This window comes from Leptomonas pyrrhocoris, assembly GCF_001293395.1.
Source record: "Leptomonas pyrrhocoris isolate H10 chromosome Unknown, whole genome shotgun sequence".
NCBI classification, from domain to species: domain Eukaryota; phylum Euglenozoa; class Kinetoplastea; order Trypanosomatida; family Trypanosomatidae; genus Leptomonas; species Leptomonas pyrrhocoris.
Window position 1 is genome coordinate 767,574 of NW_015438363.1, and position 13,474 is coordinate 781,047.

Here is a 13,474-nt window from a genome sequence, read left to right on the forward strand (position 1 = left end):
TTCCCGACCTCCGAAGAGAGTAAAAGAAAAGGGAAAAATCCTCTGCCTAAAGCATCTCATCCCCGTCCTCGTCGTAGTCGTTGTACGCGTTGCCTCTCGCACTGTCCTCTTCGCCAAGCCCACCGTGCTTCCACCGTTTCTTTGTTTGTCGCTCCTCAATACGACCCATGTGAAGGTGGAAGGTGGGCAGCCCATCGAAGGTGACACCGTGCGCTACGGCCGACACGAGTTGCGCCGGCGCGTCGTCCTCCTCAGCGCTGCCGGCTGGCCGAGCTCGGTACGCGTCATCGCTGCGCAGGAAGAGCTCATCCACCGCGGGCGGATAGGTGTAGTACGGGATGCGGCCGTCATTCCAATCCGTCAAGATCATCCGCGCCGTCGCCTCCTCGTCGACCTGGCCGCCGCGTGTCAACCGCCCGCGTCGCGTGCCGACCTGCTGAATGAAGTCCATCACGTCGTTCTCGCGCACCTGGCCAATTCCGTAGAAGAGGGCCAGCGGATGCAGTCCTTGTGCACGCAGCGCCTGATGCGCGGCGACGTCGACGTTGTCGTGGTCGTCGGCCGGCTGCACGGCGGTGCATCGCTGCAGCAGGCGCTGAACAGGCAAGAAAGGGTTGACAAGGTCGCCCACTTTAATCGCATTCCGCAGCACCACATCACCGTTGTCCTCGCCAGGTGTGACGACCCCAGGGCAGTCCATCACACGAATATCAGAGCGCAGCTCCACCTCCGTGTTACCGGTTGTGAAGCCGGGTACATTGCCTACACCCACCACCTGCTTGCGCTTCAGCGCGTTAATGATGGAGCTCTTGCCGACGTTTGGGTAGCCAATCACGCCCACCACGATGGCTTTGCGGTCGCCCGTTTCGTCATTGCGGGCGAGCGAGCGCAGTCTTTTGAACATGTTCGAGACGTACGCCTGCCCCGCCGATCCCTTCGCCGTGGCAGCGAAGGGGATGCACATGAGATGCTCGTGTTCCTCGAAGTAGTGCATCCACGCGTCCACGATCTCCTTCGACGGCAGCATGTCCGCCTTGTTCAGCACCACCACCATCTTCTTCTTTTCCTCGCCGTAGGTAGATCGGATGCTCTTCTCTAGCTGGGTGAGGCGGCAGCCAAGCGGGTCACGAGCGTCCAACACCTGCAGCAGCACATCGCAGTTATCCACCACGCGGCGGAATTCTTTGAAGAAGCGCTGCAGCGAGCGGTCTTGGCCGCGGCGGTCAACGTCCTCCGCCCACTTGTCGTCCTCCTCCGCACCGCCGTCCTCTCCAGCGTAGAGCTGCGCCGGGGCCTCGAAATCGTGCACCTTCTCCGAGGTGCGCAGGGCGAGAGTGAGCATCTCGCGCCGACGATCCGCTAAGGTGGAGGAGGATGCATCGCTGCTGAGGGTGTGCTGCAGCACTTTCTTCTGTATCTGCGGGCTTGCCTTGCCGATCGCCATGCCACCACGGACAAGGCCGGCGAGACGCATTCCACCGCTGCGGCTCGTGCTGGATCCCGTGTCCTGTGCACCTGCACCGTTGCGGTGCAGGTGCGGGATGCTTAAGACGCTGTGGGTGCGTCCCCGAGCAGTCTGAGAAAGGCGCTGCTTGACATCTTTCAAGTCCGGCACGCCGAGGTCTTTCTTGAGCACTTTTCGTTGGTTTTGTTCGCGGCTGCCACGCGCGTGGGCGCCGCCTCCGCCCTTGCCGCTCTTCTTTGAGTGGCCACCCATGGTGCGAAATGGCGCTCCCAGATAGACACGGAGACAAGCGAAGGAGGAGCAACTGTCGGGAGTGCTTCCCTTCACTATTGTACGAGAGAGCAAGAAAAAGCTGAGTATTTTATATGTAAATGTGACAAAGGAAGACGATCGTAAGGGAGAAAGGAGGTGAGTGGATCGTGCGTGCGCATCGGTGTATTAGAATGCTATAAACGCAAACACCCATGCGATGACGGTTGTTACGACAGAAGCGTCAACTTCTCAGAAGAGTAGCAAGAGACGAATTTAAAAAATATATATCTTCATCCTCGTACTGAGCGCAAGCAAACAACACACGAAAAAAAAACCGGCGACGAACACCAGCAACCACGCATTTGCTGCCGTTTCCTGTAAACACAATAGAGATAACAACGCCGAAGTGGCACGTAATACGACCAAAGAGCGCCGTGTCGGTGCTGTGCGGTGCTTTGATACGCATACGCGTTCTTTTTTAAAGGGTTTTTTTTCCTGTTCCTTTCGTGATCTCCTGTGAAAGTTTGCTTAATAAAGAAAGAAGACGAAACTACAAAGCGCGACAAAATGGAGAGCGCAAAAGAGCTGTCTTTCACCTTTGTGTTTCGAAGCTGTCTTTTTTTTATTTTCTTTTCCTTTAATAGTTCTTCCCGTGTGTAATGTGTGTGCCGTCCCTTTTCCTCTCGAATTCGCTGCATTCCGACAAGAAAAAGGAGGCAACACAATGACATGAAGATGACAATATATATATATATGTATGTATGTATATATGTATTTTCCTTTTTCCCCGCTCATGCATCTCTGGTGAACACAATAATAAATAAAACAACGTTATCGGTTGTACTTCGACGAAATAACTTAGAAACAATAAAAAAACATGCGAGCACCACAGCAAAGCACGTACACACCCACACACCACAAACCGGACAACAGTTTTTAAAAAGTGTGAAGAATTACTTAATAATAATAATAATAATAATAATAATAATAATAACAGTGGAAACAAGAATAAAACAAGCTCTGTCAATCTGGAACGGAAAAAAGACAAATCAATAACTAGAACGCTGTAGAGAAACACAATCGCTTCTGCAAAGGCGGAATAAGCGCACGGAGCACGCCTCGCATCTGCACAACGGCACGCTCACAAGCCCGCCCTCTTTACTTGTCCGCGGACGGCTCAGGCACCTTGTCCACCATGCGAGACATGATCGTGTTCAGTCGCGAGACGATGCTGCGCGGGTCCTCCAGCAGCCCAGCCGCAATCACGGCATTATCAAACACCTGCTCCGCCAGCAGGCCAGCCGTCTCCACCTCCTCGCTCGACTCGGACTGCGACAGCGTGTATAGTTTGCGAATGAGGGGGTGCTGAGGGTTGAACTGCAGATTGTACTTCGGCGGCGGGCCGGCGGTCTGGCCCGTCATCCGGTAGATCTTGCGCATCTGCGCCGACTCGTGATCGGCCAGCACGGCCGGGCTGTCCCGCAGACGGTTGGTGGCCTTCACCACCCCGACGCGGCCGACAAGCCGCTTCGACATGAAGTCCGCCAGCGCCTTCACTTGCACTTCGTTCAGCTGCTTCTTGACCGACACGTCCTCCTCCTTGTCGCCCGCCAGCTTCTTCTGGTGCTGCACGTAGCCGTCCATGTTCGCGTCGTACATCTCAATGTTCTGCAGTTTGTGCTTCGCGTAGGTGTCGAGGTGCTGCATGACGAAGTCGTCGATCGGCTCCGTGCAGATGAGCACCTCCAGACCGTGCTCCTTGTACTGCTCGAAGTAGGGAGACTGCATCGCCATCTCCTTGCTGGGCGAGTTGAGGTAGTAGATGTGCGACTGGTTCGGCTGCATGCGATCGCGGTAGTTGTCCAGCGACACGAAGGGGTAGTCGATGTCCGATTTGGTCGTCTCAAAGCGCAGCAGCTTCGCGAGCTCCATCTTGTGCACCTGGTCGGTGCAAATGCCCTCCTTGAGAAACGGTCCGTACTCCTGGATGAAGCGCTCGTACTTGCTGCGGTCGCGCTTGCTCTCCTCCTCGAACCAGCGAATCGTGCGTTTGGTGAGAATGGTGCTGAGGCGGCGCATCATGCCACCGTCTTGCGTGTGCTCGCGCGACACGTTCAGTGGGATCGACTCGCTGTCCACAGCGCCTTTGATAAAGCGCAGCCACTCCGGCAGGACACCCTTCGCCTTCGATTGGATCAGCACACGGCGCGAGTACAGGCTCACCCCGCTCTCCATGCGGCCACCGCCGTACTTCTCCGTGTGCGACTGCGGCACGTACAGCAACGCCCGCACGCTCATCGGCGCGTCGATGGAGTAGTGCAGGCGGAACATCGGACTGTCGTAGGAGCCGGAGATGAACTTGTAGAAGTCGATGTGCTCCTCATTCGAGATGTCGTTCTTATCCTTCATCCAAAGAGCCTCGACGGTGTTCACCTTTCCGCCGTTCAGTGTGATCTCGTAGGAGACAAAGTTGCTGTACTTCTTCAGCACCCGCTCCACCACCTGCGGCGTGCAGAAGGACAGCTCCGTGTCCTTCACATCCAGCACGATCTTCGTGCCCTTCTCCACGCCCTCGCACTCGGTGATCTTGAAGGTGCCGGTGCCGTCCGACTCCCACAGGTAGCCCTTCGACCCTTTCTTGGCGCTGCGGCTGTACACCTTCACGGTCTTGGCGACCATGAAGGAGGCGTAGAAACCCACACCGAACTGACCGATAATCTTCTCCGCCGCCGACTGGCCACTGCTCTGCAGCTCCCGCACAAAAGCCTTCGAGCCGGACCCGGCAATTGTGCCCAAATTCTCCGCCAGCTCCTCCCTCGTCATGCCAACGCCCGTGTCACGAATGATGAAGCGGCTCTTGCTCTGGTTGCACGAGAGGGCAATGAGCGGGGCCTCGTCATCCGAGTCACGAGCGTACTCGGGATTGCTGAGCTCGAGCAAGTGACGCTTCTCGAGGGCGTCGCTCGCGTTGGAGACCAACTCGCGAATGAAGACCTCCTTTTCGCTGTAGAGGCTGCAGGCGACGATGTCCAGCAGCTGCCGCGTCTCCGTCTTGAAGCCCATCTCCTCCGCCTCACCAACGGTCCTTTCCGCACCGGCGGCGGCGCCCTTCGGTGCGTCCGCCTCGCTGCCGCGGTGGCCCACGTTCTCCGGCGCCGGCTCCACAATGACGTCTTCGTCCATCTCATCTGCCGTCACTGTCGGTTTCGCCTCCTCCCCCTCCGCCGCCTTTGCCGCCGCGGCAGAATCAGCTTCTGCCGTCACCGTCTCTACGGGCTTCTCCTCAGTCGAGCCGTAGCGGCAGGTGGTGTGGAGGGCAGTGAAAGACGCCGCCCCCGTCGTTGCAACAGCCGTCGCACGTTGCTGCATTGTGGGAGATGCCGCACTCTTGTCCAGGGCACGGAAGAGGATCCTCGACCCAGCCGCAGCCGACGCCACGGTGACCTTCTGAGCGGCGCGACGCATTTTCTTTTCTTTTCTCTTTCCTTGCCTTCACTCCGCCTCGCAGCAGGGATGAAATAAAAGAAAAGAACAAATGTAGCTGGAATTGGAAAGCGACCTGTTACGAGAGAAAAGAGGGGCGCGACGGCGCTCTACTGCAATTTCGTTGTGTGTGGCTTGTGAAGGAGCGAATAGACTAACGACGGTTGGCCGGGGGGGGGGGAGAGAAGGAGAAGACAGGATGAACAAAAACAAAACATTACAACGCACGAATGGTGAACTTTTCCTTTTCTTTCTTTTCTTCTTGTGGTGCATGCATAGCTTTGGAACGCCACTCCTTCCACTTTGTAGATCACGCACCTCACCATGAAGGTCGATTGAGCTTTGTTTCTCCACCACCGCCCTGAGAAGGGAGTAATGCTGCGTCGACAGAAGCAGCTTCTCATTTCTTTCTACACTGCACAAGTGGACACGAACCTGCAAGCCTGAGAGATGAAACATCTCACAGAGCACCGCTTAGCTGACAATTAGCGGGATTAGTCCAGATTGGCGAGTTCTTGCGCGTCGGCGTTGTTATTGTTCTCGGTTAGACGGTTCATCCCTGTCCTCTTTTGAATCGCTGCCCGGTTAAAAGGTAGTGAGCTCCGGGGGAGGACAATGAACGGAGAAAACGAGAAGTACAATGTAACGTAGGGAAAAAAGGGGCACAGTTTTGTCACCACAAGGTTGCATGTGACTGCATCAGCACAAATCAAGATAGAACAAAGGAAACACTACTCCACGTGAACGTGGTGGCAGCTTCGACGGAGCACATATCCGCTGACAGACTTTTTTCGAGTCGCTTCATTCCGCCCCCTTCGACAACTCAGAGTCGGCGCCTCGCCAACGGCGCGAACAGTTAAATAGGAGATAAAAAGGCGGCGGCAGCGGCAGCACGCAGTAGCAACAGCGCGCACCAGCGGTGCTGGTGTGCATGAGCACCTCAAGTCGCCGCAGTTTTCTCCAACACCACTGTGCTCACAGCAAATGTGTCACTTCTGTTGATGCTTCATTGCGGCACCAGGAAAGACAGGGTACTTCAACGGAGGAGGCATGTTGACTATACTAAACGCACCGCGTTGCGCTGCCGACAGTTGTGGCTGCTGCTGTTGCCGCGGAGGCAGTGGAGACACGGAGGAGAGAATTGGGGTGTCGTGGAGGCTGACGATCGGCGCAGGGGATCCCGCAGGTGCTGCCGTGTGCGGGGGAACTACCGGAGGGGCGACCTCTTCCATGGCCATTGCGTGCTGCTGCTGTGATGGTGGTTGGGCCCCGGATGGCGGTGCCCGAGATTCCACGTGCGGCTGAGGCAGCCGAGGTGGAGGAGGAGGAAGGTGGTTCATTGCCGCTGCCTGCTTGGAAGGAGGCGGCGCGGAATCAGTAGGGTGAGCGACAGCATGGGGCGGACGTTCGTATGACTCCACGGACGCCAGTGCGAGACGGAACGAGTTCCTCTTCGATGAGTTCGCAGAAGAGGTTGTCGGAGGTGGTGGTGGAGGGGGCGGAGGGGGGAGCGCGGCAGCGTGGGACGAAGGTTCTACGGAAGCGGTGGGGGCGTGATTGCACGGAGGTGGGACGACGTCCTCGTTGAAGAAGGCCGGCTTCGCGTACACCGGCGCGTGCGGCTGGTGTTTTTGGTGCTGTGGTGCTGGCGGGGTTGGAAAGAACGAATTGTAGTGCGGTGGAGCACCAGCGGAAGCGGCAGAGGCATTACGTGGTGGAAGAGGAGGCTGCGCAGAAGCTGCCGCTGGAGCCGCGGCGATGGGCGCTTCATAAGCTTCCTCTCCCTCGTGGTAGTAAGCTTGTGGCACGTGATTCTCCTCGGGGTGCGGCTGCGCATCTGGTTGGGGATACTGTTGGTCTTGCTGCGGCGGTAATTGTTGTGCGAGAAACGACGGGGGAGGCGGCAGCGTGGCCGGCGCCGGAGCCCCCGGGGTGCTGGTGATGGCGCGGTCGGCCTCCAGCCGCACAAATTTGTTCATGATCGGCAGCGAGTCCGCCGTGGCCGCGTCACCGGTCGTGGTGGCGGAAGGAACGATATGCAGCAGCCCCGTCGCCACGCTCATACCCAGCGCCGCCTCGGGGTTGGTGCCCATCTCCACCGCCACCTCCTTTACTGTGTTGCTTTCGCTGTTGTACACGAGAAAGAGAAGGATGTGCGGGAGGTCGACCGCCTCGTTTGGAAAGCGCTGCTGCCGCTCTAACGCCCACCGCTGCTCTTCGTGCCAGTCCTCGAGTCGGCTGTAAAAGTCCTTTTGGCTCTTAATGAGCGAGATCAGCGGCTCCTGCGCGGTCTGCATGCCAATAATGTAATCGCGGTTTGCCTGCAACTCCCCGCTGTAGGCCGCAGGGCTGCCTTCCAGCACATCGACGACGTGCACGCAGCGCTCCAAGCACCCTTCAGCGCGCGACCACTCAACGCTGCAACCCAGCAGTCCGCCCCCGCCCCACGCATCGGACGGGACGCAGTACACATCCCGGTAGGCACGGATGTGCAGGTTGAACACGGTGAAGCAGATCGGCTGGTCGCGGTGGTTGGCGATGTAGCTCTTGAAGAACTGCAGAGCCGGCTTGCCTTCTGACTCGAGGGGGACGTGGTCGAGTGAAGTGATGAGGTCGAAGTACGGCACCAGGCCCGCTTTATGAGCCGGGCTATACGGCAGCAAGCGCACCACTTGAAAGCCCTCGATGCCGGTTAAAGGCACGGTGGCCACAGCGGCGCCTTGTGAGCCCGCGACGCCGGCGGGCACCTGCGTGCGCGTCGCCGCTGCCTGCCCATTCTGTGTGCGACTTTGATCTTGACCCATCGTAACTCTCTTCGTTGGCCTAACAAATTACCACCCGCGCGAGGGAAAGGGAAACAGAAAGGAGAGACACAGTGGAATCAACAGCAACCGGCAAAGAAGGGACCGGAACTCCCCCCGCGTAAAGAGTGCGTCCTGGGAAAGGGAAAAAAGTCGAATAAAAACCGAAGGGATTCGGAATGAGCGCTACGGTGAAAACGTCCTTCTAAATAAAATAAATACTTACGGCTTCTCTATTCAGACACAGAAGAATATTCAAAAAATCTTACGAAGGAACGCCGATATGAACACACAATCCAGAAGGTAAAAAATAGCTCTAACGCCTTTTTGTTTGCTTTGTTGTTCCTTCTCAGCCCCGTCGTAAACGGTACAAATGGCCTTACTGCAACGCGCAAAGTCGCCAACCCGCTGCGCACGGCAATTACTTTGAAGTGACGAGAGGTTGCGTTGGTAGCGTGTGCGCGTAGGACTTCCCTTTTAACCGTGCTGTGCCGTTCAGCGTGTGCCATGTGGTGGAACGTGATGAGCGGGGGGGGGGTGATGTGGTGAAGATAGTATGTGAAGAGGAGCGGAATGAATGGAGTGGGTGAAATGGAGGGAAAAAAAGGTGCGTTGGGCCTTTCCGTAACCTCCCTCCATTCTGTGCGCAGTAGCCAGAGGTCCTCGCCATTCCGCTCGCTTGTCGCACGCTCACGTTGAATGGGAACGCACTGGTGATGACACTCTAAAAGAATGTTGCTTCATGATTAATCGCTGCGCACGTTTCTCTCCTTCATTCCTTAACGATCGAAAGACTAAAGGTATGTTTCTTTTTCATCAACGAGGTCAACACAGCGTCGCCATCCAAGCCTGGATAAAAAAGGAAAGGAAAGGAAAGACGCACCGATCATGTGCATCAGAAAGCAAAATGAGAAGAAAGAAGGCGAGAGAGGCAGCTGCTCGTCCGCAGAACATCGTGTGTTCATTACTACGACAGCGGCTCCGCTCCGCAAAGCAGAGGAGTCGATGAAAATTGTTGGGGGCTGACAAAGAAACAAAATAAGAGGTCAATGGCGAGAGGGAGAAAAAAAAACGGGGTGTGTGCAAAGCTCGTGCTCGATAGTGCATGATGAAAAGCTCTCCGCGAACTCTAAACAGCAACAGCAATAACAATACTAGTGAATAGTGAAACAAATACAATGATAAGTCTACGGGAATTCTGAATAACTCAAGAAAAGAGTATAAGTGACGTTTTCTGTGTGTTTCATACAACATCTACCGCGGTAGCTGCGGCATTCCTCCTTAGTATTCCTGTTGTTGTTGCTTACCGAAACACTGCAAGGAAAAAGAAAAGAACTTTCTCTTTTCCCTATTTTTTTAGTACAAAGAGAAGAAACAGAGAGAGCGTCAAAGAGCACCGCAAAGCGTAAAGCCCAGCAGACTCGAACCAGCAGTGCAACGCGAGAAAACAGGAGAATGCTGCGTATTTGCACAGCTCAGAAAGTCCCCCTCCGTTTCGTTTCGAGTAAAGTCCTGTACGCAGGTCAGCACCAAGAAGGACATAAAGCGAGCATGTTGAGTGCTCGCCGGTGGAGGGAGAGGTGGGGGACTAAAAAAAAAACACTATCAGATCGGGAAAACGCGTACGTAATAAAGAGCAGCGCCGAGGGCGCCGTGTCACGCTCTCTCGCCTTCCCTCCTCGGCCTTCATTGCGACCGAGAAAGGGAAGCAGCGAGCTGCTCCGCCAAGACGCTCCTCTGCAGCAAGCCGATGCTGTGGCTGTCACATCCTGACGCAGCCGTACCCCGAATAAACAACGACTGCGGTCCCGGAAGCTCCACACACGCTGGAGGGATGCGCATCTGATCCGCCGCGAGGGCATCCGCCGCGGACGTTGTGCCAGAAAGCGGGAAAGAGGCGGTGCTACGGGCGCTGGTCGCCACGGCTGCCGCCTCCATCATCGCCCACGGCTTCACGGCGTACACCTCCTCCGACAGCGGCGCCATCAACGGAGTGGACAGGCGCGGCGTGGACGTGGCTGAGGGAGACAAAGGACGCGGTGTTGTGCTTCTCGAAGATTCCCCAAACCGAGTGGAGTCGGCAGCCACGCCAGTATTGTTGCTGCTGCCATTGGACGAGTCGGCGGAGTGAAAGCGGCCCATTTTGGCGTCCGTTGCCGCCACCGCTGCCGCTGCTGTCGACCTGAAGTTTACAGCGGTGGTCGCCGGGACGGCAGCCGGTGGGATGTTCGCGGCGTTCACGAAACGTTGTCCTTCACTGATTCCTTTCCTTTCCTGTTGTACGATAGAAGGAGTAAACGCAGCAGGGACGCCGGGTGATTGCGTGTTGTTTGCGGGAAGAGGTGAGCTGGGCGCGCTTGTCTCGTCAACGACAAAGGCAGAGGTGCTGTCGCTCAGCAGTGGAGAGCTGTCCAGCGACGACGAGGAAGGCGGAGGTACACATCGTGTGGAGAAGAGCACGGGCATCCAGCGCAGCGACCACCAACTTTTCCAGGAGGAGAGCGAAAAGCGGCTGCCGGACTGCTGCGGCGTCCCCGGCGACGGTGTAGGTGTGTCCATTCTAACGAAGCGTAAAGACGAGAAAGAAGATAAAAGGAAAGCAGGTGGAAGCAACGGCCCTTCAAACGATGGCAGTGTCTTTCGATTTTGTAGAGAGAAAAGCCACCTGTTTTGTGCTAAGCAGCGCTGGGATGCGCCGTTTTTGAAGCAGTGCGGGCGAGGGAGAATTTCCTATGAATTCATACCGATCAAACATGTCAAGAAGAAGAAAACAAGAAAGAATAACAACGAAAGTCGTTGCTTCAGTACCGTTAAAGAAAAATAAGAGTTTCAGAACCACAGCCTTGTACGTGTGTGCTTACCGGGTTTTCCTCCGTTGGGGGAGGGGGGGGGGGGAGGGAGAGAAGAGGAAGGGCAAACCATGTCAACAAAACAGCATCGAGGTGGAGAAAAAGACAAGAAAGGGTGCGTCGCATTTTTAATGAAACGGCCTGACCGTTTCACCGTGCCGCAGCGAATTCCACGCAGCAGAAAGCGCATCTGTTGACGACGTCCGCAGCGTTGCGTGAACAACCACCACACTTCCACGTATGCTCTTTGTTGTTGTTGAACGGAACTTGAACAGAAACATGAAAACTGCCATGTCAGCTTGTCCCTCATACTGCAGGCGGAATTACTGTGTGCGGGTGTGTCCCCCCGAGCATGCTCTTCAATCATAGCGCTGTTTCTTTGCGAGGGTAAACAAACAACATAAAAATGGAACAAAAAGAAACTTATGAATCCTCCGGACGCTTTAGGAGGTTTACCAGAAAAAAGGGAAAAGAAAAACAATTCCGTTACACCGGCATTTTTGACAACAACAAAAAAAAGGAAGGAGCACCGGCTGTCAGATAAAGCCATCCAGGATACACTATTCCCCTCTTCCTTTATCTCCCTCCTCTTTCAGAATACAACGCCATCGCGTCTACAGAGGCTTTCCCGTGAAAGGGTTGATGTTCACGTGCGCCGGTGGGACGCAGACATCGACGCTCTCCCCCATCTCCGAGATACCGCTAATCTTGCCAAACGGGCGAAACCGCAACACATCATTCTTCGCGTAGAACTTTAGCAGTCGAAAGGCGCTCTTCTCGGCCAGCTTGTGTTCTTTTATCTGTTCTGTGATGGCGGCGATCCGGTCAAGCTCAGCATCGGCGGCCGACAGGCGCAGCTTCACGATGCGCCGCAGCTCCTCTTCGATCTTGCCGTGGTAGCGCTCGCAGATCTGATGAAATACCTCCGACTCCTCCGCAAGTTCGTTCAGCTGACGCTCACGAAAGGCCTGCAGCGCCGGGGCCAGCGCCTCGTCGTACACAGGGCAGTCGTCGATCCACTTGTCCATCGCCCGCACATCGGGGTCCTGCTTGGCGAAGAGGCGGTTCAACAGCAGGCGACGCGTCGTCGTCGCCACGTCGTCCTTGCGATCGTTCTGCATCACCAGTTTCATCGTGGTGCTCGCGTCCAGCGGGAAGTCCTCGCGGACGATGCGGCTGCCGGAGCGGATCTCCTTCGCCAGGTCGGTGAGACGCCTGCGCGACCACAAGGCGAACAAAATCTCAGACGTCTTGAGGGGCTCCACCTTCACCTCGCTGGTCACCGCCGGTGCGGGGGCCGTTGAAGGCGCCGCGGGGGCACCAAAACCAAACGAGGGGGGAGCCGGCGCAGCGGAACTCTGGCCAAAGCCGAAGCTGAACGCAGTCGTTGTGGTGCTGCTACCATTGCCGGCAGACGGCGCCGATGTCGGGATGGCAGGGCCAAAGCTGAAGCCGAAGCCTGAGGCTGCGGCAGCGGTGGGAGCACCATTTGCCGTCGGTGCAGCACCGAAACCAAAACCCAAACTCGATGTTGCCGTCGATGCAGCTGTGGAAGATGGCGCATCAGCGGAAGGCGCAGTGACAGTCGTAGCAGCGGCAGTCGGCGAAGACGCGCTTGGAGCACTCGCGCCAAAGCCAAAGGCGGAGGAAGCGAGCGCCGGACCTGTCTTCGCGGCACCGTCGCTGTGCCTCTTCTGCAGGAGGTACACGTTCATATCACTCCCATCCGCCTTCACGACGCGGCGCCAGCACATCTCCTGGCTCTCCAGCGGCAGAATGCGCTCCGGTGCGTTGTCCTCGGCATCACTGTAGGGCCAGTGCACCTTCACAATGTACTCCGCTGGTGCCAGGGTTGGCTGCGCCGCCTCGGCAATCACGTAGCAGTCCACCGTCACCCCCTCCATGCCCTCCGCACCCGCCAGCAAGTCCTCTTCGCGTAGCTGAATAAACCAACGCGGGCTCGTCGCGGAGCGCTCCGCCAGCACCTTTCGAAATTCCGTCCAGTCATAGGGAGTGTCCCCCACGCCAGGCTGAGCGAAGGTGCGGTGCACCAGCTTAGATGAAAAGAGCTCCTCCAGCTGGATGGGCGTGTCTGCGGCTTTGTCCAGCAGTGGGTCGTGGGTGTCGATCCATTCCGCGAGCGCCTGCTGATCGGCCCTCTCCTTCAAGGCGCGCTTCTCCTGTGTCTCGCGACGCTTCTCTGCCGCACTGACTTTCGGCTCCTTCTTGGCGGCCTTCGGTGCCATTTTACTGTCGGACAAAGTGCGTGTGTGCGTGTCTCTATGCTTAAAGAAAAAAGAATAATAAGGACGGTGTGCCGACTATCCCTCCTTCCTTTTCTGGCGTACAACGAAACGATGAAAGCAGCAAGAAAAACAAACGCCTAAGCTGCTGCGACGACTTGCGCTCCTTCAGTGCCTGCTTTTAACAAAGACTTTTTGCTTATGAAGTGTGTCGGCTCTCTTCCTCTGGGAGTAGGCGTTCCTGCGCACGAAAGAAACACGATCGGGGTTTTGCTTTTGTTTTGCTTCTTTGGAATGCGTGTCGTGGGTTCGGGCATGTGTGGTCGATGAAGATAGAAGAAGAAAACACAAGAAGGGCGAATTTAAAAGAGGCAGTGTGTG

At 56.4% G+C, this 13,474-nt stretch overlaps 5 protein-coding genes across 5 annotated transcripts; all 5 read right to left on the minus strand.

Moving 5' to 3' along the window:
• Positions 1 to 46: 46 nt before the first annotated feature.
• ABB37_04429 (putative GTPase protein) lies at positions 47 to 1,818 on the minus strand (the record flags this gene model as incomplete). The annotated part of the gene is made up of 1 exon (XM_015802106.1): positions 47 to 1,818. Exon 1 carries the CDS (start codon positions 1,715 to 1,717, stop codon positions 47 to 49), a length of 1,671 nt encoding a protein of 556 aa, XP_015659507.1. The 5' UTR covers positions 1,718 to 1,818.
• Positions 1,819 to 2,875: 1,057 nt separating this feature from the next.
• ABB37_04430 (putative mitochondrial Heat shock protein) lies at positions 2,876 to 5,355 on the minus strand (the record flags this gene model as incomplete). Its single annotated transcript, XM_015802107.1, has 1 exon — positions 2,876 to 5,355. The coding sequence occupies exon 1, from the start codon at positions 5,180 to 5,182 to the stop codon at positions 2,876 to 2,878; it is 2,307 nt and encodes a 768-aa protein (XP_015659508.1). The 5' UTR covers positions 5,183 to 5,355.
• An 834-nt stretch (positions 5,356 to 6,189) lies between these two features.
• Positions 6,190 to 8,488, minus strand: ABB37_04431 (putative Golgi reassembly stacking protein (GRASP-like); the record flags this gene model as incomplete). The annotated part of the gene is made up of 1 exon (XM_015802108.1): positions 6,190 to 8,488. Exon 1 carries the CDS (start codon positions 8,002 to 8,004, stop codon positions 6,190 to 6,192), a length of 1,815 nt encoding a protein of 604 aa, XP_015659509.1. The 5' UTR covers positions 8,005 to 8,488.
• Positions 8,489 to 9,687: 1,199 nt separating this feature from the next.
• On the minus strand, positions 9,688 to 10,875 carry ABB37_04432 (hypothetical protein; the record flags this gene model as incomplete). The annotated part of the gene is made up of 1 exon (XM_015802109.1): positions 9,688 to 10,875. The coding sequence occupies exon 1, from the start codon at positions 10,141 to 10,143 to the stop codon at positions 9,688 to 9,690; it is 456 nt and encodes a 151-aa protein (XP_015659510.1). The 5' UTR covers positions 10,144 to 10,875.
• A 589-nt stretch (positions 10,876 to 11,464) lies between these two features.
• On the minus strand, positions 11,465 to 13,381 carry ABB37_04433 (hypothetical protein; the record flags this gene model as incomplete). The annotated part of the gene is made up of 1 exon (XM_015802110.1): positions 11,465 to 13,381. The coding sequence occupies exon 1, from the start codon at positions 13,094 to 13,096 to the stop codon at positions 11,465 to 11,467; it is 1,632 nt and encodes a 543-aa protein (XP_015659511.1). The 5' UTR covers positions 13,097 to 13,381.
• Between the last annotated feature and the right edge of the window lie 93 nt (positions 13,382 to 13,474).